Source organism: Zootoca vivipara, chromosome 8 (assembly GCF_963506605.1).
Source record: "Zootoca vivipara chromosome 8, rZooViv1.1, whole genome shotgun sequence".
Lineage (NCBI taxonomy): Eukaryota > Metazoa > Chordata > Lepidosauria > Squamata > Lacertidae > Zootoca > Zootoca vivipara.
The window spans coordinates 85,647,071-85,674,360 of NC_083283.1; the positions used below are offsets into that span (position 1 = coordinate 85,647,071).

General features: G+C 46.7%; 2 protein-coding genes across 4 annotated transcripts in view; one reads left to right on the forward strand and one right to left on the reverse strand.

Annotated features, from left to right (window-relative positions):
- SLC24A3 (solute carrier family 24 member 3) overlaps window positions 1-27,290 on the forward strand; it is a 150,205-nt gene that overhangs the window by 23,702 nt on the left and 99,213 nt on the right. For 2 of the 3 annotated variants that reach the window (XM_035101990.2, XM_035101991.2), the window contains exon 2: window positions 7,008-7,145. In XM_035101990.2, the coding sequence (XP_034957881.2) occupies window positions 7,008-7,145 (138 nt within the window). Of the gene's footprint in view, window positions 1-7,007; window positions 7,146-27,290 lie in introns of those variants that run through there. The other variant, XM_060278158.1, reaches the window with a different exon arrangement.
- Window positions 18,728-25,261, reverse strand: LOC132592573 (uncharacterized). Its single transcript, XM_060278159.1, has 2 exons — window positions 23,004-25,261; window positions 18,728-20,039 (listed from the first exon to the last, which is right to left on the reverse strand). Exons 1-2 carry the CDS (start codon window positions 23,812-23,814, stop codon window positions 19,465-19,467), a joined length of 1,386 nt encoding a protein of 461 aa, XP_060134142.1. The 5' UTR covers window positions 23,815-25,261; the 3' UTR covers window positions 18,728-19,464.

Consider the following 27,290-nt stretch of genomic DNA (forward strand, 5'->3'; position numbering starts at 1 on the left):
TGTTGCCCTAAGTTTTGTGAAAGTGCTTCCCTTTGCTGCTACCCTCAAAGGAAGAAAAGTGCAGGCGGAAATAGATGTTAAACTGTGCATGACTCCTGAAAAGGTACCGCCTGTGCCTTGTCTGCCTAGTTTCACAGTTTTCATAGAACCTCAGTGGCTGCAAAGGAGAGCCAGGGATCCGGCCAATATTTGACAGTCCTTTGTTGAAACTTGCAGTGATTCTGCAATGCTACAGTAACACATCATTCTTTTGTGCCATTTGATTGGCCAGTGTTCAATGTGCCTCTTTCAACTGCTCTGTGCTAGCACGGACTGCTTCTTTCCTGTATGTTCTTTTCAATGTGTGCAGTAAGTTTGTTTGGGCAGATTCTGAAATAGCACAATTTAATGCCACTGCACAATATTGTTTGGGCTAAATGGTTTTTTCCACCAGATGAAGACAGTTGTTTCGTGCTTCCTTCTCTCATGTACGCCCTTGGGTAGCCTTTTAAGGAAACAGTTTCCTCATGACGGGAGAGTGCCGGAGCCGCAAATTGTTGCATTTCCAAGTTGAACAGAGTTGCAGCCAAATATAGATAAAAAGTTAGTATGGGAGCACCTTATTGCTTTCAATGAATTCAGGTTTTAAGGGCCAGATAAGTTGTATGTTAGGGTGCTAAAGGAAGTTGCAGGTGTAATCTCAGGGACCGTTTATGATTTTTGAAAATTCTTGGAGAGCAGGTGAAGTGCTGTGAGACTGGACAAAGGCAAACATTGGGTCCATCTTTAAAAAGAGGGGGGGGGGGACAGGATCTAGCCAAGTACTTACTGGTCAGGGTGATGCCAATACTTTCCAGTGCACTTTCCCATATCTTTCCTTACTGCAAAAATTCTGGGCATTCTTAGAAAATAGGGTTTTTTTGCACAAGAGCTCTAGATCCACTTTAGCTGCGTAACCCACCGTATTCTTGTTGTAAAGCTGATAAAATGTGGGTGAGATGAAGCCACTGTTGGATTTGTAGCCATGAAACAGGACATTCTGAGGGCACAGAGGGGTTGAGCTGGCCTGGGATCCATTGGATCGCGAATTGGTTCCACTGCTGTTGTGTGATGGTATGGGGCCAGGGCAAATCCAGGCCCTCTTGCTGCATAGCTCACGGCTGGCACAGCATTCTCCCTGCCCATCCTGCCTACTATTTGTGTGGTGGGGCTGCAGAAGTGATGGCCCCACCACGCTGCTCAGTCCCAGGGGGATATTTGCATGGCAGCCTAAGAGGCGTTATAATCTCATTTTTATTACAAATATTACACAGAAGACAGAATAAATTTGTTTGCTGTTGCTCCAAAGGGCAGGACTCAAGCCAGTTGGTTCAAATTACATGAAAAGGAATTTGGAGCAGACATGAGGAAGAACATCTTGATGGCAGGGATGAGGAAGTGGGATGGAATTTTTTCCAATGCTTTATTTTTCCACAGAATGTTTTCCATTTCCCAAGTTCATTAGGAGCAATGAATGGATGCCAAGTGCCAAAGGTAATATTGGGCAAGCTTGGCAGTTTCAAAGATGTAATTAATGTTTTTCAGGTGATTATCCCTGACAGATGTGAGTCAGCCTACCATGCACAGTTCTCCAGGATGCTAAAATTTATTAAGTGTGCCAACAGCCTTCAGTACAGTGGTGCCTCACTAGACTAATGCCCTGTAAGACAAAATTTTTGCTTAACGAATAGGTTTTGCGATTGGAGGTTGCCTCGCAAGACGATGAGGTTTTCTATGGCCGCCGCTTCGTCTTGTGAAGCGTGGCCATAAAAACCTCTGATCACAAAACCTATTTGCAAAAGGCATTTGTCTAGCAAAAGGGGAACCAGCTGTAGCAAGGAAAGAAGGCAAAGGAAGATCAGCTGAGAAGAAGGCAAAGGCAAAGGAAGATCAGCTGATCTTCCTTTGCCTTCTTCCCTTGCTACAGCTGGTTCCCCTTTGTGTTCTGCTGGTCTCTGCCGGTTGCCGCGAGCAGTGAGGGGCAACTGGCAGAGACCAGCGGAACACTAGTGCGGGAAGAAGGCAAAGGTTTCCCCCCCGCCGCTTGTCCGATCCAGACGGGAGGCGGCGGCAAGGAGAAGAACTTCTCCTCGCCATCGCCTCGCCTCGCACAGCTGGCATCAGACGGGGCTTTGGACATCTTCTCTGAAGCCCGTCCCATGCCGGGGAAGGCAGGCGAGACGAAATTAATTTGTTCCACGGGTCAATTCGTGTAACGAATTTTTCGTCTAGTGAGTCCTGGTTTCCCATAGGAATGCATTGAAACTTAATCAATGCGTTCCTATGGGCTCCGGGGGACTGGCAGCGGCATGGGACAGGCGAAGGCCGGCGAAGGCAGGCGAGGAGGCGGCCGGGAGAAGAGAGCTTCTCCCTGCCGCCTCGCACACAGCCGGCATCGGACAGGGCTTCGGAGACCTTCTCCGAAGCCCCGTCTCATGCCGCCACCAGTCCCCCGGAGCCCATAGGAATGCATTGATTAAGTTTAAATGCATTGCTATGGGAAACCGGGACTCGCTAGATGAAAAATTCGTTACATGAATTGACCCGTGGAACGAATTAAATTCGTCTAGCGAGGCACCGTGATCTATGCCCCCCTCCAGAAGCTCAACAACTTTGGTCAATTCAATGGGTAGATCAATGCCAGTTTTTGTTGTTGTGGGAATAGAACACAGTCTCTTGGGAGTTGGACAAGCCTGCTATAGTGCAACAAAAGCTCCAACTGCTACCATACTGCCCAATGAGGAATGGCTGACCAGAGTCCCAGGTCTCTCGTTTTCTCCTCCCAGTCAGCAGTGCACAGTGACATTTACTGTATGTATGAAGTGCAAAACCAGCTGCAGAGGCGCTGCTTTGTCAGGCCTGCTCCTCTCACTAAGCTTCTGAGTCAGCTGATCTCTGATTTGTGCAGTGCGCTCCTGTACATGTCTTCTCAGAAGTAACTCAATGTGCCTCTGTGTGGTGGTGGTGGTGGTGTGTGTGTGTGTGTGTGTGAAAATGCTGGCAACTGTACTGAATTGTCACACCCATTGTTCCAGCCTGCTTATAATGTCTGGAGTGGAGTTAGGACCTGAACCCACACTCTGTCCCACTCGTCCACATTTAGAGAAAAGGTGGGCACAAAGGCATGAATCAATGAGCAGGAGTAGTTTCACCCCTTTTGCTTTATTGATTCTACTTCTGTGCCTTTAACTGCACCCTGACACACACACAGATTTAGTAGTTGATGCTGTTCTTAGTGTGGAGTCAGGTGCTGGGAAGAAAACAATTCTGCTGCATTTCTGAGCACAGGTTGCTGCTTAGTGTACAGGGGCAGGGTGTGTTAAAAAGCAGATGCAAACAGTTGCTTTATGTGTCTGCTCTGAGCTTGTGTGGCCAGACCTGTCCAACTGCTCTGCTGCTGAGTCATGGGTTTTCCCCAGAGGCTGACGGGGTAAAAAGCCCCATGAAAAGCGGATATGTGGGGAAGGAAGAGCTGCTGTGTTTTAACTGAAGGGAGAAAGATCAAAACTCTATTTTTTTAAATGGAAACTTGGCATAAAGCTCCTCTAACATTTTGCCAAAAGGGGTTGGCAGTGGGCACCCTACTCTCTCCCCCCCCCTAGCATTTTCAGCTCTGCCAGATGTTACTGGCACATGAGCATGCACTTTCTGCTTAATCGGAGCAGCATGCAAGTTTCCAGGATGAGCAGGCGCAAGCAAAAATAAAAGCCTTGGAGAGGTGCCATGTGTTTGCATTGATGCTGCCAACACAGAGTTTTTGCTCACCAGCCTCTCTTCTAAAGCAAGGCAGAGAATGAAGGCAGTGCAGAAGCGGAATGGTCCACTACAGATGATCACCACACATGTCTACTTACTTGGGCATCATAGCCTCAAAATCCTGAGAAACAGGCTTCCTGCAATTCTGAAAACATTATATAGGCAAATTTGTTAGATGAGCATAACAGGGTTTTGCCAAGTTCCATTTTGTCCATCATTTTGCTTCCAACGAACAGCTAGTTGCCACTATAATGAATGCTCTTTGCTTTAGGAAGCCTCTAGCTATTTTGTTTCAGTTTTATTTGCAACTGCATGCTCAGTCAATAGGCCTACTTAGGAGAAAGTCAAACCCTCATGGTCCTGTTGCTTGTGTAAGGAAGGACCATCTGCCTGAATATCAGAGCACCTGCCTCAGGTACATGAGCACCCCCTGCGTTTCAAGCCCTGCTATCTAGATCGAGCTGAATGAACAGTGGACAGACTCCCTTGGGAGGTGGTGGACTCTCCTTCACTGGCAATTTTAAAGCAGAGGTTGGATGGTGTGACGGATTGGTCTGGTTGGCAATAGAACCCCAGGGTGTAAAGAGTTAAACCCCAACCTCCTAGATAAATGACGCATTCCATTCCTGAGGGGCGGGACTGCCAGGAGAGTTTAAAAGGAATGGGAGGCAGTTAATTCGGGTGAGAGGGTTGTGGGAGTGAAGAGGGAGCGAGGGAGCGTGTAGGAGTAGGAGATCTTAAAGTGTTCTGAGGAGTTTAATTGAATTATATTAGTTAAATGAAACTAAGAATATGATCTAAGAGCCTGTACACATGAAACCATTACGCTTTTAAATGTCCACTAGTTTAAATAAAGCTTTCTTAAATGTTATCTTAAAAGTGGATGTGCCTAGTTATTCCAGCTGGTTATCAAAACTCACAGAAGTGGTGGCTCAATAGAGCAGTGTTTCTCAACCTTTTTTGGGCCGCGGCACACTTGTTCCATGAAAAAAATCACGAGGCACACCACCATTTAAAAAGTTAAAAAATTAAACTCTGTGCCGCCCTATATTGACTATATAATTATGACTGTAAGAAACACTTGCCAAATTACAAGGGCGCGCGCACTTCCAGGGGAGCTGCGGGGCGGCTCAAAGGCGAAAGGTTACCTTGGCTGCTGCTTGCGAGTAATTCCGGACCGCGAAGCCCAGCGTCCGCCGCGCAGCCATGGCGAAGGACGGGCGAAGGAGGCAGGGGAGGCGGAGCAACCTCGATGCGGCTTAAGGGGGGCCGGCGGCGGATCTGGAGCGCGCCTCCCTAGGGGGCCTCCCTAGACTCTAAAACCACCCTCCAGTTGTTTGCACTGAGCTTTGGGAAAGAGGAAGAGAAATATTGCTTTCCGGCGGGTTAGTGTTGAATATTGGCGGCCGCCAGGCACGTGACAATGCAAATCACCCTTCTTGTCGCGGCACGTCGCGGCACACCAGCCAGCGTCTCGCGGCACACTAGTGTGCCGCGGAACAGCGGTTGAGAAACGCTGCAATAGAGGACAAAACTTACCTCAGGAATAGAGGCGACAGTTTGTGTCTTAGAGTTACACTGAGGAGGCTTAGGAGGATAACCTGGGGTGCCACAAAGTTGCCAGAGTGGAAAGGGCAAACTTTTGCAGTGGGGAATCAAACTGAGTGAGACCCTTTACTGTAGGCAAGAGGTTATTCCGTCAAACAGCCTAGAGTTTCTCAAGATACCAGGCCACGTAAGCTGGAAGACTCTCTTTACTAAGAAACCCACAAGTAAAAGGGGTTTATTTTGAGGCGGCAGGAGAAGAGGGAGGGTGGTTTCACCCCTGGATTCCTGTGTCACATTTTTAGTAATAGAGAGGGAGGACTTTTCGTCACAGATGGCTGAGATTCCTGCATGGCAGAGCATTGGACTAGATTACCCTTGAGGTCCCTTCCAATGCTATAATTCTATGATTCTATGAAGCGATTCCAGAGGGTGGGATTCAAAAGGTCTTTGGTTGAGCAAACCACAGGCAGTGCTAGGCCAGGCTAGAGCTAGGCTTGTTTCAAATTAGGTATGATTCCCCATCATTTTTGTTAGTTTCCCCAACTAGATGCCCTTGTACATTTCAGCCATGGCAATTTGGGCAATTACTTTGTCTCTTTTAGGGGCAGGCTCAGTTGTTTTGCTTAGTCCTCCATCGCACCCTGTGCTGTTTCTGTGACTCACATCTCTTTTCGAGCCCACCTTCGAGTCTGCCAGCCTACTTGGGCAATATGGAAACTCGCCACATAATATCAACAAATATCACAAATATCAACATATGGACCTCCCTCACCACCAATTCCTTACAACTCTGCTTGTCCTATCCCTATATTCTTAACTAGAAACCATATTGGCATTACTGCACCAGCAGCTTTCCTGAGAGAATGTACATGTTAAAAGAGGAACTGAATGTTGCCAGAATTCAACCACTGTTCAAATACCAAATGGCAATCCCACCAACAGTGCAGGCATGCCATAGCTGCCAAGTCTCCCGTATTCCACGGGAAACCCCCATTTATCCAGCTGTTCCCAGCCGGAAAAAACGGATTTTTTTGTTTTATCCCGGTTTATTCTGGTGCGGCAGCCATTTTGGAACTGTGCGGAGCATGCTCAGAAGCGACTTTTGATGCTGCTTTGCCCAGTTCCAAAATGGCTGCAGCGCGACTTCTGGCGTGACGGCCATTTTGGAACAGGGCAGAGCAGCATCAAAAGTAGCTTCTGAGCATGCTCCGCCCAGTTCCAAAATGGCGGCAGCGCTACTTCCGGTCCAGTCCCTTATTTCTCAGGCCGGAACTTGGCAGCTATGCTCCATGCCTGCACTGGGGCAGGCTCATGTTTTGGATATAGACAGCCCCATGACACCTTCTCAGTTCTAACACCTGCCTCCAGTCCTTACTGACAGCACAATGTACAGTTACTATGCATAGGAGATCCCACAGTGCTGAAAAAACTAACTTTTGTAACAGAAGGATATAGAATCTAGATTAAGAAGTGTGATAACTTGTGAGGTCACTGTAGGAAAGGTGTCATAGGTCTACACTGACCACCCCTTCATGCCACCCTCTACCTACTTTTATCCTTGCACTATGCAAGTAAAAGCATAGCACAGGGGTGCAACTTACTGCCCGCTTCATTGAATGAATGTGATACTCTGCTCAGCTGTGTTCCTCATGCTCACATTTACCATGGTACTTTTCCCTCTCTAGGTTATGATGTTCTGAACTCTGCTTTGGAAACTAGTGACAAGTGGATTGGACGAAGGCTACTGCTGGACGTGGAGGAGAATGTTACGGATAACCCTGAAGAGACAGAGCATCCAAATCGCAAAAACTGCACTGAGCCAGGTAGGATAATAAACTTTCTCCTCTCCCCAACATGCTTACAGCTGGTTTGTCAAGCAGCAGAGCTCTAGAATTGCAGACACACGACTCTTTTGCATTTTTGTTCCTTTTTAGCTTTATAATCACATAGGTCTTGGATTTATTTGGAGCATGAATAAATCCCTCTCAATGTGAACTCAAGAGGATAAGACTAGTAGCATTTCAGGTATCGCAGCTGCATCATAGTTGATATACATATGAATGTGGAGTGCAACGATTTTGAAACTGGAAATACGTTGATATTATTGCACAGGTGCTTGTCTCTCATTATGATCTGAAAATGTGATATGGGCACTGCAGTTTGAAGATGCAATGTAAATAGATTTTGAGGAGAGGGCATGATTAATAGTAATTACTCTTCTTGTTTTTCAAAGCTCCTTCTGATTCTTTTTCTTTTTTAATGGATTTGTTTCTCTTTCACCTTAATGAAAACTGAAACCCCTTTATCTTTGCTGCAGAGAATTGTTGAAGTCCTTCTTATGCATAAAACCTAAAGTTCTGTTGCTGTTTTTCCTACAATGATCATGAGTCATGTTCGTTTTGCCTGAACTTTATATTCTGCCTTTCTTTGCTGAGCAGTTCTCCAACTCAGGCTCCCAGAAAATTGAATGGGACTTGAGAAGAGCACTAGATTGTCCCCCTAAAGATTGCCTTCTTTTTCCTCAACTCTCCAATAGGGATGAAAGAGAAATTTACATTTTTATGTGAACCAACATAATCCACACCACCCAAGCTCCTATACAATATGAAACACAGCTATCCTTTGAAATTCATTCATTTCCAAATTTTGCAAACGTACCACGCTTATATTAGTGAAAATAATGTTCAAAAACCATCCAAAAATATGACGATAAAAATGTCCAAAAATATAAGGAGAAGTTGCTTGCAAAAATCTGTATATTAGAAGAAAAGCACATGAAAATGCAATGCCCATTTTTATTTCAAAAAATCCCAAGCTGAAGTAGAAATGGGGACAACTGAAATTTAGAGTTGTCCCCATTTCTACTTCAGCTTGTTTAGGGAGCTGGGTATGTTTAGCCTGGAGAAGAGAAGGTTAAGGGGTGATATGATAGCCATGTTCAAATATATAAAAGGATGTCATATAGAGGAGGGAGAAAGATTGTTTTCTGCTGCTCCAGAGAAGCGGACACGGAGCAATGGATTCAAACTACAAGAAAGAAGATTCCACCTAAACATTAGGAAGAACTTCCTGACAGTAAGATCTGTTCGACAGTGGGATTTGCTGCCAAGGAGTGTGGTGGAGTCTCCTTCTTTGGAGGTCTTTAAGCAGAGGTTTGACAGCCATCTGTCAGGAATGCTTTGATGGTGTTTCCTGCTTGGCAGGGGGTTGGACTGGATGGCCCTTGTGGTCTCTTCCAACTCTATGATTCTATGATTGTAAAATTAAGAGAGAGAAGGTGAAATAGACATATTTGTTTGTTCTTACTCCCAGGCTTGCCATGGTCTGAATGGTTTGAGTGCTTCTTTGAAAGAAATAATTTTGGTATACCTATTTTATGCCATAACAATGAGGGCTTTGTTGGCTTATCTTTTTTCAGAGATCCCAGATGTTGTTGTTAACAAATGATTGCATTTTATTGTTTTTGCTGTTTCCTCCCAGATCTGGTTTGTGTTGCTTACTGCCACCACTGAATGCAATTGAAGGACCAGCCAGTCTGGTGTGGATTTTAAGTTGTGCTCTGTACTATGGCAAGGCAGGATTCAGGCTGCATGGCCCCAAACTCCTCTATGTTGCTTCTGCAGAGAACAAACTGAGCCTCAGTCCTCCTAATTTTGAGCCCACATTGGAAGATGTTGCTTTGCTATAATGAAACCACATTATTTGCTATGTAGAGTGAAAAGAAAATGAATAAAGAATTGAAAGCCTCCATCCTCTCTCTCCCCCCCCCCCCCAGAGCAGGAACTGATATTGAGGGACAATTAAGATAGAGTTGCCGTAAGTCCAGTTTCTCAAGGGTTCAATCGCCATCTGGAAAATCATGGACATATCCAGGGGTTTCTGTTTGCGAAGCCCACGTGGTCCACCATTTTGGTGGTGGTGGCCTGAGGGTCAGGGCAGCAGCAGGAGCAGGAGGTGGCAACGGGGGGGGGGCGCTCATCTCCTGGCAGGGTGGCAGTGGAGGTGGCAGCAACAGCGCTTCAATTTGTGGTGCCCCAGCCATGCTGCCCATGTGGTACTGCTGCTGCCCCCTCAGCAAGGGAGGGTGTGCAAGCAGTCATATTTTCTGCCTGCCTGCTCGCTTCCTCCTTGGCCTTGGCAGAGCGGCTGTATGCGCCCGGAGCAGCATAGGCCAAGCGATCGAGAGGAGCACAGAGCGGAAGCAGAGCCCCCTGTCGCTGCCCAGCCCTCACCTTGGTTGATGGGCTCAGCACCGCTGTTTCTAGTGGCGCTTACCGGTAACATGCGGCTCTTGCAGAAGGTGGGAAGCTGGCGGAGGCAGTGAGAGCGTGTGTGTGCTCTGCTCCTCCTCAGGGAAGATTGCGAGGTGGTCTACTCCGTGTATTCAGTCTGATTTGTGCCATGTAGCCAACACCTATGTTGCTGGGAAGCAGGTCTCGTTGAAGTCAACGTAGGACACATTGCCAAGGAAACCTTCAGTAGCACCTTAAGGACCAACTAAGTTTTAATTTTGGTATGAGCTTTTGTGGGCATGCACACTTCATCAGATACACTGAAACAGAAGAAACCAGACCCTTATGTATATTCAGAGGGTGGGGGGTGGGCCATCACCCATTCCCATCACCCCCACCCCCCACCCTCTGAATATACATAAGGGTCTGGTTTCTTCTGTTTCAGTGTATCTGATGAAGTGTGCATGCCCACAAAAGCTCATACCAAAATCAAAACTTAGTTGGTCTTTAAGGTGCTACCGTACTGAAGGAATTTTTTTATTTTGTTTCGACTCAGACCAACACGGCTACCTACCTGCCAAGGAAACCTGTACCGTATAAGACTGCAGCCTCCTAGGTATGCCATCTCCCTCCCCACCCCCGCCTCAGAGGTTCTTTAAGAGCTACATGCCCGGCAGACATTCAGCAGATCAGTTGCCCTGCATTTGTGAATGGATGTGGTTGGTGTGCGTGTTTGAGAGAGGGGGTGGGTCGTTCTGTCTCTCACCACTGGTATGCTGCAGTTAACACTTTACCCCTAAGAATAAGAATTTCACCCGATGCTAGAAGGTGCAGCTGCCATGGCAAAATCTCTCTGTGTATGTAAAGCTATCATATTTGCTGCTTTGGGAAGGAGGCAGCAGGACACCAGGATCCTGACAGAGCCTGATGTCTCATTCCCAGGCTGGGCAAGCATGTCCTGGGCATGGGGAATGAGGCACGAGGCTCTGCCAGGACCTGGATCCCTTCTGCCTCTTTCTCTGAGCATGTGTTGAGCGCCTCCCCCTTCCCCCCACTTGGCTGTCCCTCTTCCAACCATTTATAGCAGGGGTGGCCAACTCCCAAGATGCTGCGATCTACTTTCTGAATTAAAATCTGGAAGTGATCTATCCCCATTTTTTGGGGTTCAGCTCAAAGTTGTTGATCTACCACAGACATCACGATCTACCTGTTGGACGTGCCTGATTTATAGGCAGTGAGCACCAGCACCTTATTTTCTGGCGGGGAAAGCACTGGCTAAGAGGAAGGTGATCAAGGGGTGGGAGCTTTAGAGTTACCGGCAAGTTATGTAACACAGCATCAGTGCAGAGTCACCAAGGATAAATGGGATAATCATAAGTGTACGTAAGAAAATCAGAGTGTCTTCAACTTGTATGTTTATGACATTGCTAGGAGGAATATGGTTGAAGGGTGATAGTGGATATTGTTTTTATAAATGCTGTTTCCGCTTGAAAAGGCTGCAAAACTAAGGCCTTGAAATCTAAGGGAGCTGAGATATTGAAAGAAATTTCTGGAGGTGGAGTTAATGTTGAGTTGGCTCAGATTATTATTATTGTTATTATTATTATTTTATGTTGAAAGTTAAGAACATTGTAGAAGTTAGCAAATATGTCCTCTTTTTTGGCTTTTCAAAATATGACAACCCTAAATGAAGAGAAGCTATTCAAGGAGCAATTAACAAGCTAATAGTCAGTAAATCCCCAGCTGAGCTGTACAGGAAACAATAAAACAGGATGAACCTGCAGCCGGGAGCATTTGATTAATGCTGAAGGGACCTTGGATGGATGGATGGGGCTAATGAGTAAGCATAACCGAAGGATCCTGGTCAAGGTCAAGGCCATTGCTAGATTAAGTGCTGTGTGGAACCTCTTTTTTCATTCACTAATTGTGGGAAGGGAGTGAGAAAGGGTACTGGTCTGGTCTGGAAACAAATCATGATGGGAAAAGAGGAAACCTTTACTATGCAGTTATTAAAGGCATCCAGTTGTCACCCTTCTTGCCATCGTATCATGTGAGGTCTTCTAAAACACTCATTAAGGCTCCTCCTCTGTATTTTAAGATAATGAACGATCACAAAACTAGTGTAGAAAACCATGAGATTGAAAGCTGAAATAGCCGCACATTCTTCCGACTCTCTGAATCAGGAATAGATCTTGTTCCTTTTCTTTAACCTCAAAATAATGTGTGTAAATATTTGCTGAATTATTTAAGTGAAAGCATAGTTTTGCCAACAATAATCCCCCCATAAGGCAGTGGGAGTTTTGTTTGTCAACTCATCCCTATAATTAACATTTACAGTCTCTCTCATGCTGTTCTCTTTGTAGAGGCAGGATTATCTTTTTCAAAGGAGTGACTGTTCTGATGAAGTATTCGTCCTTAAAAAAAAAAAACAGTTTTAATGTTTCATTTTATGCAGTGGCGTAGCGTAGGGGGCCTGGCCCCCTGTTTTTTTGAGGGGGTGTGACCAGTCGCCTCCACGACAAGCTCCCTCACCAGAGCCTGGCTCCAGTGCACGAGGGAGCTGCAAAGACAGCTTCCTCGCATGGCCAAACGCCGCCAGCTGCAGCTCCATCCATGGATCAAGCCTGATCCAGGGCAGAGAGAGGGAGTGGGCGGCTGAGGCGCGCGAGGAAGCTGCTCTTGCGCCCGGCCACAACACCTCCACAACACCTCCACCCCTGGTCCAGCAATGCAATTTCTTTTTCAGCTAGAATCTGTGGCTCATTGACTGTGTAAAGTGGAGCCCGAATGTCTTTCTGAGGGAGTTGATTGATGAAAATTGCTTGACATACAAAAATGCATTATATTATGGGAAATTGCATATAAGAATGTATATTGCTGGCATCCGTGTGTCTCAGGATACAATGGAGTGTGCCTCTGGGGGTGATGTCAAACTTCTGGACAATCATAGCACCTGCTGTGCTGCAGAGACCAGTAACTTATAGCTGAAGCCTTCCATGTTGTTTTTGCCACATTAGCAGCACTGAAGTGACCTCTCCAGGGCAAAAGCCAGGGCAGTGTGCATGGGGGTCCTGGACTGTCCAGACAACAAGACCCCCTTTGGCCTCACTGATGTGGCCCAAAGGAAAGTAGAGCAATATATTTGGCACCAGCTTGCTTGCAGTAGTTGCTGTAAAATAAACTTTATTGATTTCAAAGAACAACAATTACAGTCAAATAAAAAGTACAGCCATAACATTGTTGTTACAGTTGTCTTATTTTCCCTTCCCACCCACCCCTCTTTCCCTCCTCTCATCCCTCCCTTTTCCCTTCCCCATCGACTTCTCAACCTATTCTGAGCTTCTCCCTCCCCCCCTTATATTCTCTACATACCTTACTCTTGTTTTACATTTGTTTTCTTAAATTCTATTAATTCTTCTTATTCTATCATTTCTTTATATACTATCAGTTTTGTTATTTGTCCATAGAACCTTTATATATCTGATATGAGGTTTGGTTTCTCCAATTTATCCTTTGTATAATCTGTGAATGGTTTCCAATTGTTATTTGAGTCTTCAAGTTTTATTCCTTTGATTCCTTCATATTTTATCGCCAAATTATAATAATTATCTAAATTTTGTCGCCATTCTTCTTTGTCTGGAACATTTGTGGCCTTCCAATTTTTTGCGATCAATACTCTCGCAGCTGTTACAGCATAGCTTATACAACATCTGTCCTTAGGTTTGATATCATCTGGTATCATTCCTAACAGAAATAGTTCGGGGGATTTCTTAAACGAATATTTCAAAATTTTCTTTAATTCTTTATAAATCATTTCCCATTTCCCCCCCCTTAAGTCTTCATGAAAATTCCCCAAAAATGAAATGTTTTGGGAATTTTCATGAAGACTTAAGGGGAAAAAATCACAAACGGATGTGAAAAACAGAACTTAAGAATGGAAAAATGAGAAACCAAGACTAACCAAAACTGACAGAATTGCCCATACCTAATGGTGTTTAATCTCCATGAGAACAATGGACTTATACCATGTTTACACTTCCAGTACAACATGCCCTCTTTTGAAGGGCCTGAGCTCTACCTGAGAAGCCCACAAGTTCTACAGCAGCAGCAGCAGCACTAAAGAGGAGGAAGAAAGGGACAGCCAGGGCTACTTCTTGGGCTAGTTATAAGGGAAGGCAAGTGAGAGCTGACTGAGGGCAGACTGGGTGTGGCAGAGCAGAGCAGTTAATGTCACTTCTGAGGTCTCCATGGGTGGTCACGATTTCCACAGATAATGTCAGTTGATGTTGGACAGGCCATAAGGATCCATGCTGGGAACGTGGTGACATTATGTACTAACAAATGCCACAGTTATTTCATTGATGTAGGGTCAACAAAGCCACATGGGCAAAGTGGAAATGGGCAAAGGGGATAAACTTCCCTCTTCCCAAAACAAAAACTGGGCAAAACTTTTGTAATTGGTGAAAATGGATGAGTAGTTTCAGCACAGTCCCAGGTTTCCAATTCAAAGGCCTGTGAAATCTCTTTAGAAGAGGAAAATGGAGACTTTTTGCTGGAATAATTAAGCCCATGCCACATCTGTCCTCCAGTTTTATTGAAGACATTGGATTTTGACACTGTTTGATTTATAAATAGCAAAAAGCTAGAGTGGGACTTCTGTGTGATCCTTCCCTATGCGATTTGTTGCAGATTGCTGGAAATGATTTTGCTTTTTGCCAGTTCTTCTCCACAGCAGCTGCAGCCTTGCTTTAGTGGAGCCTCAGCACTGATCTGAAAACAGCGAGTTCCTCCAGCTTCCTCACCTGTCATTATGTTCAGCTTCAATCACTTGTCATGTTTGGAGCGATGATCAGCTTCACCAGAAAGTAGGCCAGCTGTGAATAGAGCATATTGGGGTTCATCCTGGATCCCACATCCTGAATTGCTCTCAGACAGTTATGAGAGTCCCGTGTAAGGAGCAGCGGGAGGGTCATTCTTTTTTTTTTTAACATAATTTTTATTAATTTTACAAATTACAAAAAGCGGTACATACATAAACACATACAAATTACAAAAGCGGTACATACATAAACACATTTTCCACCTTCTTCCCACCCCCCTCCATGGGTCCTCCCCTGCCACAGGAGTATCCCATGCAGGTGAACAGTCAGAGATGGTCCATTTTATAATTGGGTTTCTGTCCTCCTCCCCCTCCCCTGCCCCAGAGCCCCCCCCTGCCACCAGAGAGCTCCAGGAGGTCAGTGCAGGGCGCAGGAAGGCATCCATCCAACCATCCATTCTCATACCAAAAAGAAAAATTTCTACACCAAGAAAAGAAAAGAAAAAACAAGAAAAGAAAAGAAAAATAGAAAAAAGGAAAAAAACAAAACAAAAATAGTCTTTTTCCACTCAACATTGATGAACCATATTTTGTGGGCTTCCCCAACCTCCCCCCTTCCCCGGTTTTCATCCCTTTTTTATCCTCTTCAACAGTTTCTTAATCTATAAAATAATTACCTTTATACCTCATACAATTTTAAAACTTAACTATTATCATTTTCACCAAATATCTTAATCACTAAAAAATCAAACTCCAATTTTTCTTCCCGTGCCTAATTTTTCCCCCTCTATAGACCTCCTTAATTTCAGCTTTTTCCAAAATCAATTCTCATTTAAACTATAACTATTCCCAATCTAACCTTTCTTCCCCAGTTTCCGGCTACAACCCTCCAATCCAGCAAGTTCCGTGGTCAGCAGTCCAGTTTTAATCTTAATAATCCTGATTATCCATCCTATTAATCACAACCCCACTCTCCCTTCATCCCACCCCCTTTTTCCAGTGTTTTGCCGTCCAGGCCTCCATACAGCCCCCCCTGAGTTTCTTCCCTTCTTTGGTTATTTTTTTCTTCTTCCCTGTGGGCATTCTGAAGTTCCAGTAAATCCAATCGTACCCTCCTCAAAAGAGGGGCACTCCACATGTCTTTTTGTAGAATAAAGTCATCTTTTCCTTCGTGGTGAGCTTCATTTTGTGTTATATTGTCACAGTCGTCGTCATCATCTTTACATTCCAAATCACAGTCACCATCATTGTCAAAATCCTCCAAATCACTGTCACTATCATTCTCACACTCGTCCTCCTCAGTTTCAGTAGCTTCATTCTCTAAGAAATCATATTCCGCAATCACCATCTGGAATTGTTGCCTTAACTCTTGCTGTTGTGTCTCATCTCGACATAGTCCTATTCTTACTTCCCACATGATTGTCAAAACAGTCCGCTGGAACTCAGGTGAATACCTTTTTGTTGACATAGTTCAATCCTGTCACGGTCAAAACTTGTCACATGGGGTGGAAAATGGTCGCAGTTTGTTTTCTCGAGCCCATTTTAACGAACTGGCTGCATTCTTCAATTCTTAATACATAAAAGTCCAAACTCATATTTCAAAGACATATAGACCAGAGATTCTAAAAAGTCCAAAAATGAAAATAAAATTTCGCTTATAAATCCTAATCAGCTCACTGGGTTGTCTGGGCTGCCGGCTCCCGGGGGAAGAAAAGGTCTTTTTAAATCTTTTCCTCTTTCTGCAGGGCGTTTATATCCACAGTCCTTCTCCCCTTTTACCCTGCATCTAGGGGAGATCCTTTTCAATGTCTTTAAGGGAACCTTTTAAATTAAAATCTTCTGTTTGCGGCTTCGGGTTTTTGTTTACTGTTTCTTAAATTGCCGGTGGGGGGGGGTGGCTTCCATTTTTTCCCCTCTCTCCCAAATCCAAATTAATTTATAATCCAATCTTTTGAGATTACTTACAGTCTTATTTCCAAATCGTTTTTTCAAAAGAATCCAGCGCTCTCCGCCTTCGGCTTGGAGCTTCTCTCCGCTAGGTTAACGCTGTTGTTCAAAATGGCCCCCGCGACTTCTACCCTCCTCGCTCCGGGGCTCTTATTAGAGCTTGCCAGAGAGTTGGGGAGTCCGGATTGGGGCTCCGCTGAACAAAATTCGCCCCCGGGACACTCTTCCCGGGGTTCTAAGGGGCGCAGCGTCGCTCTCGCTGCCCTCCCCACTCCTAGCAGAGACGGGTCGCCTCGGAGACAAGACGAAACCCCACCGATCGGCGCTGGCGCTGAACCGGAAGCCCCCGGGAGGGTCATTCTTTGTGCCACAAGCACAGCAAGACCCCAAAGATGATGATGAACATAAAATGCAGTAGGAATATTAGACAGAGAATTCCCACCCAGTTCTAAGGGTGAAGATAGATGTAGCAGCCACAATAGGGTTGCTATTGCCACAATAGGGTTCAGTGGCTTGAATCCAGCCTTGCAACTTGGGTTACAGGCATACCAAAATATGACTGCTTCCTTTGCCCCAATTCAGCCACAAGTATGCAGCCAACCTACAGATTCCACACACATCCTCTCAAAATCTCACTCTAGGACAGAAAACTTGCCCTTGTTTGGGGAGGTTTTGAGGGTGTTACAGAAATGCCTCTACCACACTTGGTATTTGCTACATCTGTCTTAACCCCTATAATTCTTAACAAAGGCAAATTATTCTTACAGCACTTAGGGTCAAACTAGATGTGACACTAGGCATGATGCGAGATCTCTGCATCCTGTGTTTAGGATTATCCTTTATTTACTTTTTCTTTTGTGGGAGATTAGCAGCCAAACCTAACAAATGTATATTCTTGCTAGTTAGCATGCTGATCGGCATATACTCAGACCCAGTGCTGTTTTCTGGGGATTCTCAAGGGTACACCTCCCCCCCCCCAAGTGTGACATATACTGTAGCAACTTCATGGTGAGTACCAGCACCTTTGTTTCTAAAAATGAAAACCCCACTCAGACCATAGAGAGGGCTCTGTGTCATGTCATTTCCCCTCCTCTCCTGGAGTGGGAGGAGTATATACGTAGTACTTCCTGTTCCCCTTTTCCTTGACCAGTGTTGAATGCAGACATGCCTATGCTTGTTGCAGTTTTAGGCACATGCCTGAAAGTGGTTATACTATGATGTGAGCCTGCATAGTTTTTACTTCTACTGTTGCTGTGAACCAAAGCATGATTGTAAAGTAAGTAAATTTCATTTTTAAACTTACTTTACAAGTTGTTGCCTGATTCTTTGTTAAGCAAGGGAAGAAGGGGAAAACCAGCTTAGTTCATAGCTGAACTTGCTCAAAAGGAGGCTCTGCAGCCTAATTCCTTTGCTTTAAATTTTTGCTGCCAAGGATGGGATTTTAAAACTCTGTTTAACACATGCACATGGGCACCTGGAGGAATGAATTACAATTAATATATCCTCTCCCACCCCTTTAAAACCTATCCCACCCTTCACCAAATGGCCCCAGGGTGGATTGCAAAAACACGACAAATTTCTCTCCCTGTATATATGAATGATGAGAAACCCACAAAACAAGCCAATAACAAAGTTACAGAGCAAGCGCAGAACAACATAACTCAACAACTTTTGTGTCCAGATTTTCACTTTTTGAAATATGGCAACCCTAGCTAACAGTAGCCACAGATGAGAGTTCAAATCAGATATTTAGGACTGTGGCATGGAGTGGGGAGTAGGATTAAACCCTTCCCCTCATGCCATTACCTCACCGGATATCAATTCCCTGGGTTGCTATTTGCCCCTGAAGCTGCAGCCGTTTGGTATCAAGGCAGCAAGTGCATGTGTCGCAGGCGAGGGGAAGGTCTACGGCAGAATGTTAGAAGGTGGAGCTACCGTACTTGCTGGAAGACCAAAGGAGCAGTCAGACCCTTGTTGTTCTGCTACCTAATGTCAACAGTAGCCTCCTTCCCATCATCTGTCCCGAAATCTGCCATCAACCCCCAGGATCTGCTGTCCTGGGCTGACTTTGTAAACAAGTTGCTGGACCACTGGCAAAGATAGAGGAATTGGTTGCACAACATCGCTAAAAAATCTGGATGTCCTTCTGCTCAGGAAATCTTTTTTTGTGTTAGAACCACAAAAGAGCACTTTTTAGCTGGGGTGAGGTGGAAGTGTGCAGATCCTTCAGCAAGTAACTGAGTGAGGAAATTACAGCAGCAGGATTGGTGTGATGATGGCTGTCAGCCTTAAGTAGTCTGATAATGGTGTCTGAAATACGGATGCTAGCTTGTCGGGAATGGTGAAGCTGGGCTTACTGCGCTGAGGCCACCTCTTCTCCCTGAGTCAGGCATGTGCACAGCACACACATTGTGTGTCGAGGCTTCCCAGAAAATTACCTTAAATAACTCACAACTGACAACAGAATTATGGTTTGGTTTTTGGCAAATAATTTAGGGCCACAACTTTATTAAATACACAATTTAATCCGAGTGTTGGCTTAGGCTTTTGGTTATTCACTCGTCCTTCCTAAAGAAGGACTATCCCCATCTGTCCATCCAGGACAGGACTCAATCAGCTGTCCCCTTAGGACAGGACTCACCTCATCTGCCCCACGTGGCAGGACTCACATCAGCTGTCACCATTGGACAGGACTCACCTCATCTGCCCACGTGGCAGGACTCACATCAGCTGTCACCATTGGACAGGACTCACCTCATCTGCCCACGTGGCAGGACTCACGTCAGCTGTCACCATAGGACAGGACTCACCACTGTCCGCTTGGACAGTTCCTGCTCCGACTTCCGCATGGAAGTCAAGTAAACATACCTGGGAGTGAGGAGGTGGCTGCGCCCAGTCATTCCCTCCTCACCTTCACCAAGAATGTTCCTCAAGGCTCTTGCTCTTAAAATTGGGCCCACCATTCCCGCCAATGGCGGGATGGTAAGGACAAGAGTGTAAGCCCCGAGATTCCTTTAACGGAATACTTCTATATGGAGCAAACGGAGGTGAGGGTAGGCATCCGTGTGCCACCCCCTCTACCAACCGATTAACCAACCAAAAGCCTAGCCGCCAATCAAGCCAGCCCTGGCTTGCCGCCAACACTCAGAGACCTAACCAACTTTTTAAACCCTCAGACACATCACGCAGCCAAATGTCATACCCATCAGGGGATAAGTGAACCCCATCATCCCGATATAAAAGCGGGGCTCTAACATTAATTGCGGGATGACGAATCAAACTCCCCCCGATTTCGTACACCCGTTTGGATGCTGCGCTGTTAACCCTCTTCCTAGCTCTTTCCCCAGCCAGAGGAGGAATATCACCCCGCCATTGCATCCTCTGCAACATTTGGGACCAAAAAACGACGGTATCAGGGAACCAAGTCCTTATCTCCAACAAATCTCGTAGGATAGCCAGGCGAAGAGATAACGGGTCCACAGCGGGGATGTCATTTTCTCCCAGCTGGATCACCAGGGCGGACGGGCACCCGAGCAAGAGGGCTTTGCGCCGCAGCAAAGGGAGAAGCTCCCCCCAGCGCATGCCCCTCTTGCCCATCCAGGTCACTTGGATGTTGGATGGAAGGCCAAGTCGAGGACCCAATGGCGTTTGGCCAGCGCGAAGGCCTGCCCAATGGACTATGGAATGTCCCACCATCCATATGTGCACGTCCGCGAGCCCTGGGAAAACATTGGAAAACAAACGACAAAGTTAGGAGCGCTTCCGAACATAAGATCTATACGCTGCAGATTTCCACCTGCCCAAATCCTTAATAGCATCAACCGAAATACCCCAGTGGGCCGCCGTAGTGGCGGCCCCAATGCGAAAGGAATGAGGAGCGTAATTAGCGGCCACGCAACCGCATGCCGCTATCACCTTCCTCATAACTCTAGTAAATTGCAGCCTAGTCATCGGGTTACCATCCTGATGCACAAACAAGGGGCCCTCCCCAGCTGGCCTTTCCGCCAAGAATTTGGCTACGTCCTTAACCGGGCAGGGGCCCGTCTGCCCCGTAGCAGGCAGTCGCATTACTGCTCCTTTACCAGCCTGGTCGGTCTTGGAACTCCGAATCGTGATTAACAATTCCGTTGGTGACAGACGTATGTCCTGGAGTAGCAAACCCCCTGGCACCCCCTGACGCATCTGACCCCCTACAATTTCACCAATTCTCAAAGCGCCAAAAAAGGCCACTGAGAAGGCGGCCGAAAACAAACGGGCCTCATATTTAGACCAACACACCACCCTAAGCTTCAATCTCATTTTAGTGAGAAGATCAAAAGAAATCGGGTTCCTGGTAGGGGAACGGGGAGGACAAAGCCTACCCCATCCCTCCATGGCCTTACGCACCACAAATTTGGCGCAAGGGTCCCTATTAAAAAAAAAAAACAATTTCGAGAAAAATGAAATGGCCGCAGACTGGAGCTTTATGGTCCTGGCAGCCCTTCCCAGGTGAAACAGGTGTGCCAAATATTGAAGCACCTGGGAAGAAGAGGGGCGGGCCGCTCCCTCCACCGCGAGCGACTGACTGCGAAAAGTTAAAAAGTCAGTCCAAGCTTTTTGATAAGCCCGCAGGGTAGAGGGGGAAACAGAAGCAGCTACTCCCTGCAAGACTAGCAGCTGCCAAGGTTCCAAAGACGATCCGGGAAAATCTCCGGCTGATGTTGTGCGTCTGGAACCAGGGACCTGAAGCGCTCCATCTGAAATCGTGACAAAGCGTCAGCTATATCGTTGGCCACGCCCGGGACAAAACGCGCAGAGAAAATAATGTTAAAACGCAGGCACTGCAGCACGAATGCCCGCAGCAGAGCCGATACCCGAGTTGACTTAGAAGATTGTTTCGCAAGGACAGTCACCACAGCCTGGTTATCTGACCAAAAGCATACGCGGCGGTCCTTGAAGTCGTCAACCCAAATATGGACTGCAACTGCTATAGGAAAGAACTCAAGAAAAGTTAAATCCCGCGTGATTTCAGTGTCCCGCCAAGCAGGGGGCCATCTTTGTGCGCACCACCTGCCATTCCAAAACAAACCAAATCCCAGGGAACCCGCCGCATCGGAGTGCACTTGGAAATCGTTGTGCAGGTTTAAAACATCCTGCCACAAGGATACCCCATTGTATTCCTCCAGGAATACCAGCCACATCCTCATGTCAGCCTTCTCACCCTGCGATAAGCGCTCGAAGGCCGCACAGGCTACGGAGCAGCCCATTGGCATGGCCTTATCAAAATAATAGGCGCCTTCCAACTGAAAGCCCAGCAACCAAAAATCATGCGGATGAATTGGTAATAATCGGAAAGCCGATTCGATATCACATTTTGCCAACAAGGCCCCCGGCCCAAACTTTCTGATCATTTTAATTGCCTGGTCGAGAGAAGCGTATTTGACCGTACAAAGCTCCGGAGGGATCACGTCGTTCACGGACGTGTCCCTAGGGTGAGACAAATTATGAATGAGCCGAAACTCACCCGGAGCCTTCTTGGGGACGATTCCCAAGGGAGAGAGGTGCAGATTGGGAAAAGGCGGAGACGCAAAAGGACCAGCCATGCGCTGGAGGGCTATTTCTTTATTAACCTTCCGCCTTGCGACCTCGTGCATCTCTCTCACCGACTTCTGGTTCCTAGGATTCCTAGCCAGGGGAACCGAAGCTATCGGAATCCGGAACCCGAAGGAGAAACCATCCCGAAGATATGCAGCCGCCTCAATATTGGGATAGGAGGCTAACCAATGTTTAAGGGCCGGTAACTTAATGGGAGAAAAAGCTAACTGAAGCAATTCACTTTGATGTGGAAGCTGCGGGGGGAGCGGGGAGGGCAGGGGCGGAACCCCTTGGCGCCTGCCTGAATCCTCCCCGACCCCCACGAAAGGGCCGCCGGCCCGCATAGCAGTTAACAGCCGGGTGGCTACCGCCACACCGGTCACAAGTGTGCGCATAAATACACCGCGGGCGCTGACACATTCCTTTATTGAAATCCCAGCAGCGCAATTTAGGTGCCGCCTTAAAAGGCTGGGTCTTAGCCCTTTGCTGCTCGGCGGGTTTCCGTGAAACCGACGGAGCCACATACGTGGTCCAAAGGTCCAAGTCTTTCCTGTCAAAGCGGGCGGTGTCAATTTTTGACGCCCGCCTGCGAAATCTTTCATCATAAGCAATTGCGGCCGCTTCCCCTGCCATGTTATATGCTGACCTTACGATGGACTGGTACACGATAAGGTGTAGAGCCCTGCGGGGATATGCCGCTACTACTACCCCGGAAAAAACTTGATAACAATCGAGCCAACGCTCGAAAGTCCGCTCCACCTTTCTCCCCCTGCCTTTCTTCTTAGTACCAACGAGGGCGTTTTCTTGCTCAGGGACCACCTCCTCTGGTGGAGCTAAATCAAAAATGTCTACATATTTACCATCCAATATCCTAGACCTCAATTTAGAGGACAAGTGACTGCCCGGAATAATATCCCTAGTACTGTTGGTGGAAACCGTGGTTTCCGGGACCAACTCTCCGTCGAGACATTCTTGAACAGCTCCATAACGAGCACGATGCGAATTCGCTCGACGAGCCCAGGCCCAACGAGGAAGGCCAGAATCCACTTCCCCGTAAGCCCAGTACAACCCCATAGAGTGATCAGAACCCTCGGAGCTAGAGGACGAACCTGAGGTGGTCGAAGCCGAGGTATCGTCCTTGCGCCTCTTTGCCCGCCTCCTGGAACGACTTTTGTGACGACGTTTTCCGCCACTCGACGCTCTAGCCGGCACTGGGAGGGCTTCCTCGCCGGATGCCGACGAAAGCCCCTCGCGCCGCGAGGCGACGGCAAGAGTCTGGGATGGAGCAACGGGCGAAACAACAACATTAGAGGAGGCCCCCGTCCGCCCCCCCTGCCCTTGCCCACTTACTCTGCCCTTAGCCTGCCTCGCCCTCCTGGTGCGCCGAGGCTGCTTCCCCTCACTTCGTCGTTTGACGGGAGGGGGCGCCGGCACCACCATAGGAGTGGAAGAGGCATTCGGCATCAGAACACCAGAAGGCCCCACGAAGTCGTCATCCGACGAGTCAACTGGCCCAGACGTGGTGGTCTCAGGCAGTCCCAGAATGGTCGCCATGGGGGACAGAGGCTGCGACGCCGCCACCGTAGCTTGCCCGGGGTCCAGGGATACACCTGCAGAGGTAGAGGGGGCAGAAAGAGGGTCTGGGCCTTGCCGGTCTGGAGGCATGGCCGTAGTCGCCGCCTCCCGCCCTGCTTCCAGAGGTAAACCAGCAGAGGTCGAGGCGGCAGGATGAGAGGCCGGGTTCTGTAATAAGGCATCAAGCCCAGATCCAAGCTGGGCCAGGGCCTGTGGGTCACCAGCAATGCTAGCGATGAATGCTTCCACGCGACCCGCTGCCTGCGAGGCTGGCGAACGCAGCTTCTGCGAAGCGCCCTTAATGACCCTCTTAGATTTCCCTGAAGTGGATGGGTGGGCCGCCATCCTGAACTATTAACTACTTGGAATAACAAGCAAACACACGTGGAATCACACAGGGGTGCGTATTACCACTTTAACCACTAGGCGGCGTCACCCCACCCCTCAAATATTGGAGCCTTCCCAACCAATCTGCAAAACTAACTGCAAAATATTTGGGGACACCCAGGCCTCTGAAAGGCCCCAGGGAAATCAGTTAGACTTGTATTGCAGGCTGGTGTAGGCCGGACCCCGGCACACGCCCCGGCCCCCCCCCCCTAAAAGGGGGGAGAGGGAAAATGCGCAGGCCAAAGCCAAACTCCCACCCACGCAACCAAATAGAATCCTTACCCAGAATACGTGAAAACTAAATTAACGTGAATTAAAATTAAATTGAATTAAACAATGGACATCAATTAAGCCAATTAAACAATGCAAGAAACCCAAAACGCAGGCCAAGCAATGTATTCCCTATCTATTGGGAAGGAACAGTATCAAAACTAACAAGGTGCGATAACCCCCTTGAGGCCAGCCGATGGCATAGAGAACCTAAAGTAGGCTGCAGTACTCAGGCCTCCAATTAAAGGCAAGGAGTAAAAGTTTTTTCCTTTCACTTAACCAAAGCAAGCCCACGCAGGTCAAAGCCAATTATAATCCAATTGAATCAATTAAGATTCCTAAATAAAAGGATATAAATTAAATCAAGTAATTAAAGGAAACCAATAAGTTAAAATGACCCAATAAGCTAGTCAGGCAACACAATAAAGTCAAAGCCTGTTCAAGGGACTTCAATATAGGCTGAGGGAAAAGGCAATTAAATTTGTAGGTGTAGTAACAACTCGTGGCCAGTAGATGGCGCCAAACGCCCAGAAACTGGCTGCAAGCACTCAAGCCTCGAAATAAACTGCAGCCAGGAAAAAATTTTTCCTCAGCTAAAACAGATGCAAACAGAAAACAAACGCTATACAGGACACAAAAACTAGAGGCCCCCCAGGTGAATCAAGTGAGGGGACCCCCTCCCAAGGTCCTAAAGACCCAGCAACCCCCCTCAAACCGCTCCCCCCAATGCACAAGCAGCAGCTCTCTGCTTAATAGCAAAGGGGGTTGCAAGCATTAAAATGGCGGACGCAACGTGCAAACCAGGCACAATAACGGCCTGGCGCCCTCCCAATGATGCACCCCCACCCCGCAGGCACCCCAGGGGGGGCGGCAAACGCCACAGCCCCCAATAAGCCAAATTAGAGGCCCCCAGCAGAGCGCAAGCAGCCTCAATGCTCCTCAGCCGGCAACAGCCCTATTAACCACCCACGTGGCTCCAGCCCAGCCCAGCCCAGCCCCAGCAGGAAAACGGCCAGGCAAGGAGCCAGGAGCCAAGGCTCCCTCAGGGTACCAAGGCCCCCTTGCCCACCAAGAGCCACAGCAGGCTAGCCAAGGCAAGCGGGGGGGGGGGAATTTAAAGAATTTAAAGGAATCTAAAGGGGGGGTGCACCCTTTAAATAAAGTGGGATGCCTGTGCGGGGGGGGGGGACTCCCAACGCCCCCAGCCGAGGCCGAGCCGTAGGGGAAGGGAGTGGGGAGGGAGGGGAGGGGGAGAATCAAAACGGAGCTAAATAAGGCAGTAAATGAAAGCTAAAAATCAAAAGCAAGCAATAAGCTGAATAAATCAGCAAATTAAATAAGCCAGATACAACCAGACTCCAGGAATCCAGGAACGCTCTCTTGCCAGACAGGAACCGATAGAAACACACAGTTCAAACGCCAGGCAAAAATGTGACCAGAAAATGGTGGACGCAGCTTTAAGAGGGGCCCCACCAACCAATCAGATCCAAGGAATTTGCATACACACGCCCCCCATTACTCAGCATGAGCTGTGGCCTTACACAAACCAAACCCTAAGCTAAATTTCTTAACAGCCCTACCACAATCCGCTTTATATTATATGATATAAAGCGCTTTATGCTCATTGACTGTAATGTCACAAAGATTATCCTCGGGCAGGCAGGAACTTGGCAACACAAAGCTTTCAGTGTGAGTTATTCTCCGTTAGATATTCTTAAGCTGAGGCACGGGAAAGGAGGGATGGCATTGCTAACTGTTGCTGGATAGTTTCTCCTCTGCTTCTGAAACAAATCTACATACAAATATTTATTTTAAATTGTTATAGAATTGTAGAATTGTGGCGTTGGAAGGGACACTGTGGGTCATCTGGTCCAACCCCTTGCAATGCAGGAATCTCAACTAAAGCATTCATGACAGGTGGCCATCACCTTTCCATAAAATTGTGCTCAAGCCATCTCGTACACAACAATTTAAAATTAAATTAAATGAAGAAACATTTTAAAACTAGCAACACCTAAACAATGTACCTCAATATTTCTGTTTCAAGTGATTGAAAAATGTTTAGTGATGTATGCAGCTATATAATGAGGCTTGTGCTTCATTCTGGACTTGTGCTCATTTTGTCTGATTTGTAAAAACTAGTTATTATAATTATTATTAAGCACTGGAATAAGCAGTAATCAGTTATCTTCCATATCTTTAAATAGTGATCAACAAGACAAATTCCTCCTTTAAAAAACCTCATTTTGAATGTGCCTTCTTGTTAATCAAAAACATGTATAAAAAGGAAAGAAAAAACAAATTTCTCCGAGCAATGGGTAGGGTTGCATCATATGAAATAACTCAGTTTTTTCTATAAATGCATTTTGTTCCTATCTTCCTCTCTTGTCAGCTTAGCCATGTTCCCCCCTCCATTTCCCAGGTTCTCCCAAGCCATTCATTAATAAATGGAGGGTTATCGTTCCGTCCTCCACACATCTGTAATTTATAACCATTCATGTAGCAGTGAGTAGATGAACTATCATTTCCATGTCTTCTGAGAGAACTAAAGATTTAACATAGCAAAACAACATCACTATTGCGGCTGAAGGTAACCAGTAATCTTGTTGATTTTGTTTGTATTATCTACTCAGAAGTTTTTAATATTAGGGACAGGACTAGAGTCTATTTTGTTTGTGAGTCTTGAGATGCCACTTCCCCAACACTGGTCATTTACTGATGCATAAATATACTGTTTACATGGCACCAAGGTGCCTTAATTTTCATTTTTTTGGTATTTTTTTGTATGAATGAATTTTAATACTTTTTTGTTAGGGTTATTTTAAAGATGTGCATACATGTACCCGGATGGGATAGAAGTGTTTTTGGATAACAAAGGAAAGCATTTGGAAATAGAAGCTGGACAAATTCAAACTGCAAGCAAGAAGCACGCTTTTAGCAGTGAGTGAGGTTAATAGACGGCAAGATGTGCCAAAGAAAGCAGAGGAGTCTTGGTCCCTGGAGTCTTAAAATCATAGTTATGTGCTTGTCTTGTGAAAAAGACACATTGTGCAACCACGCACAATTGTTGCAGTTGCCTCAGTAATGACTGAATAAAAGTCACTGACCGTGTGCTAAGCAAGATGTCAGAATATATAAAATCAGTGGGATTATTGGTTACGATC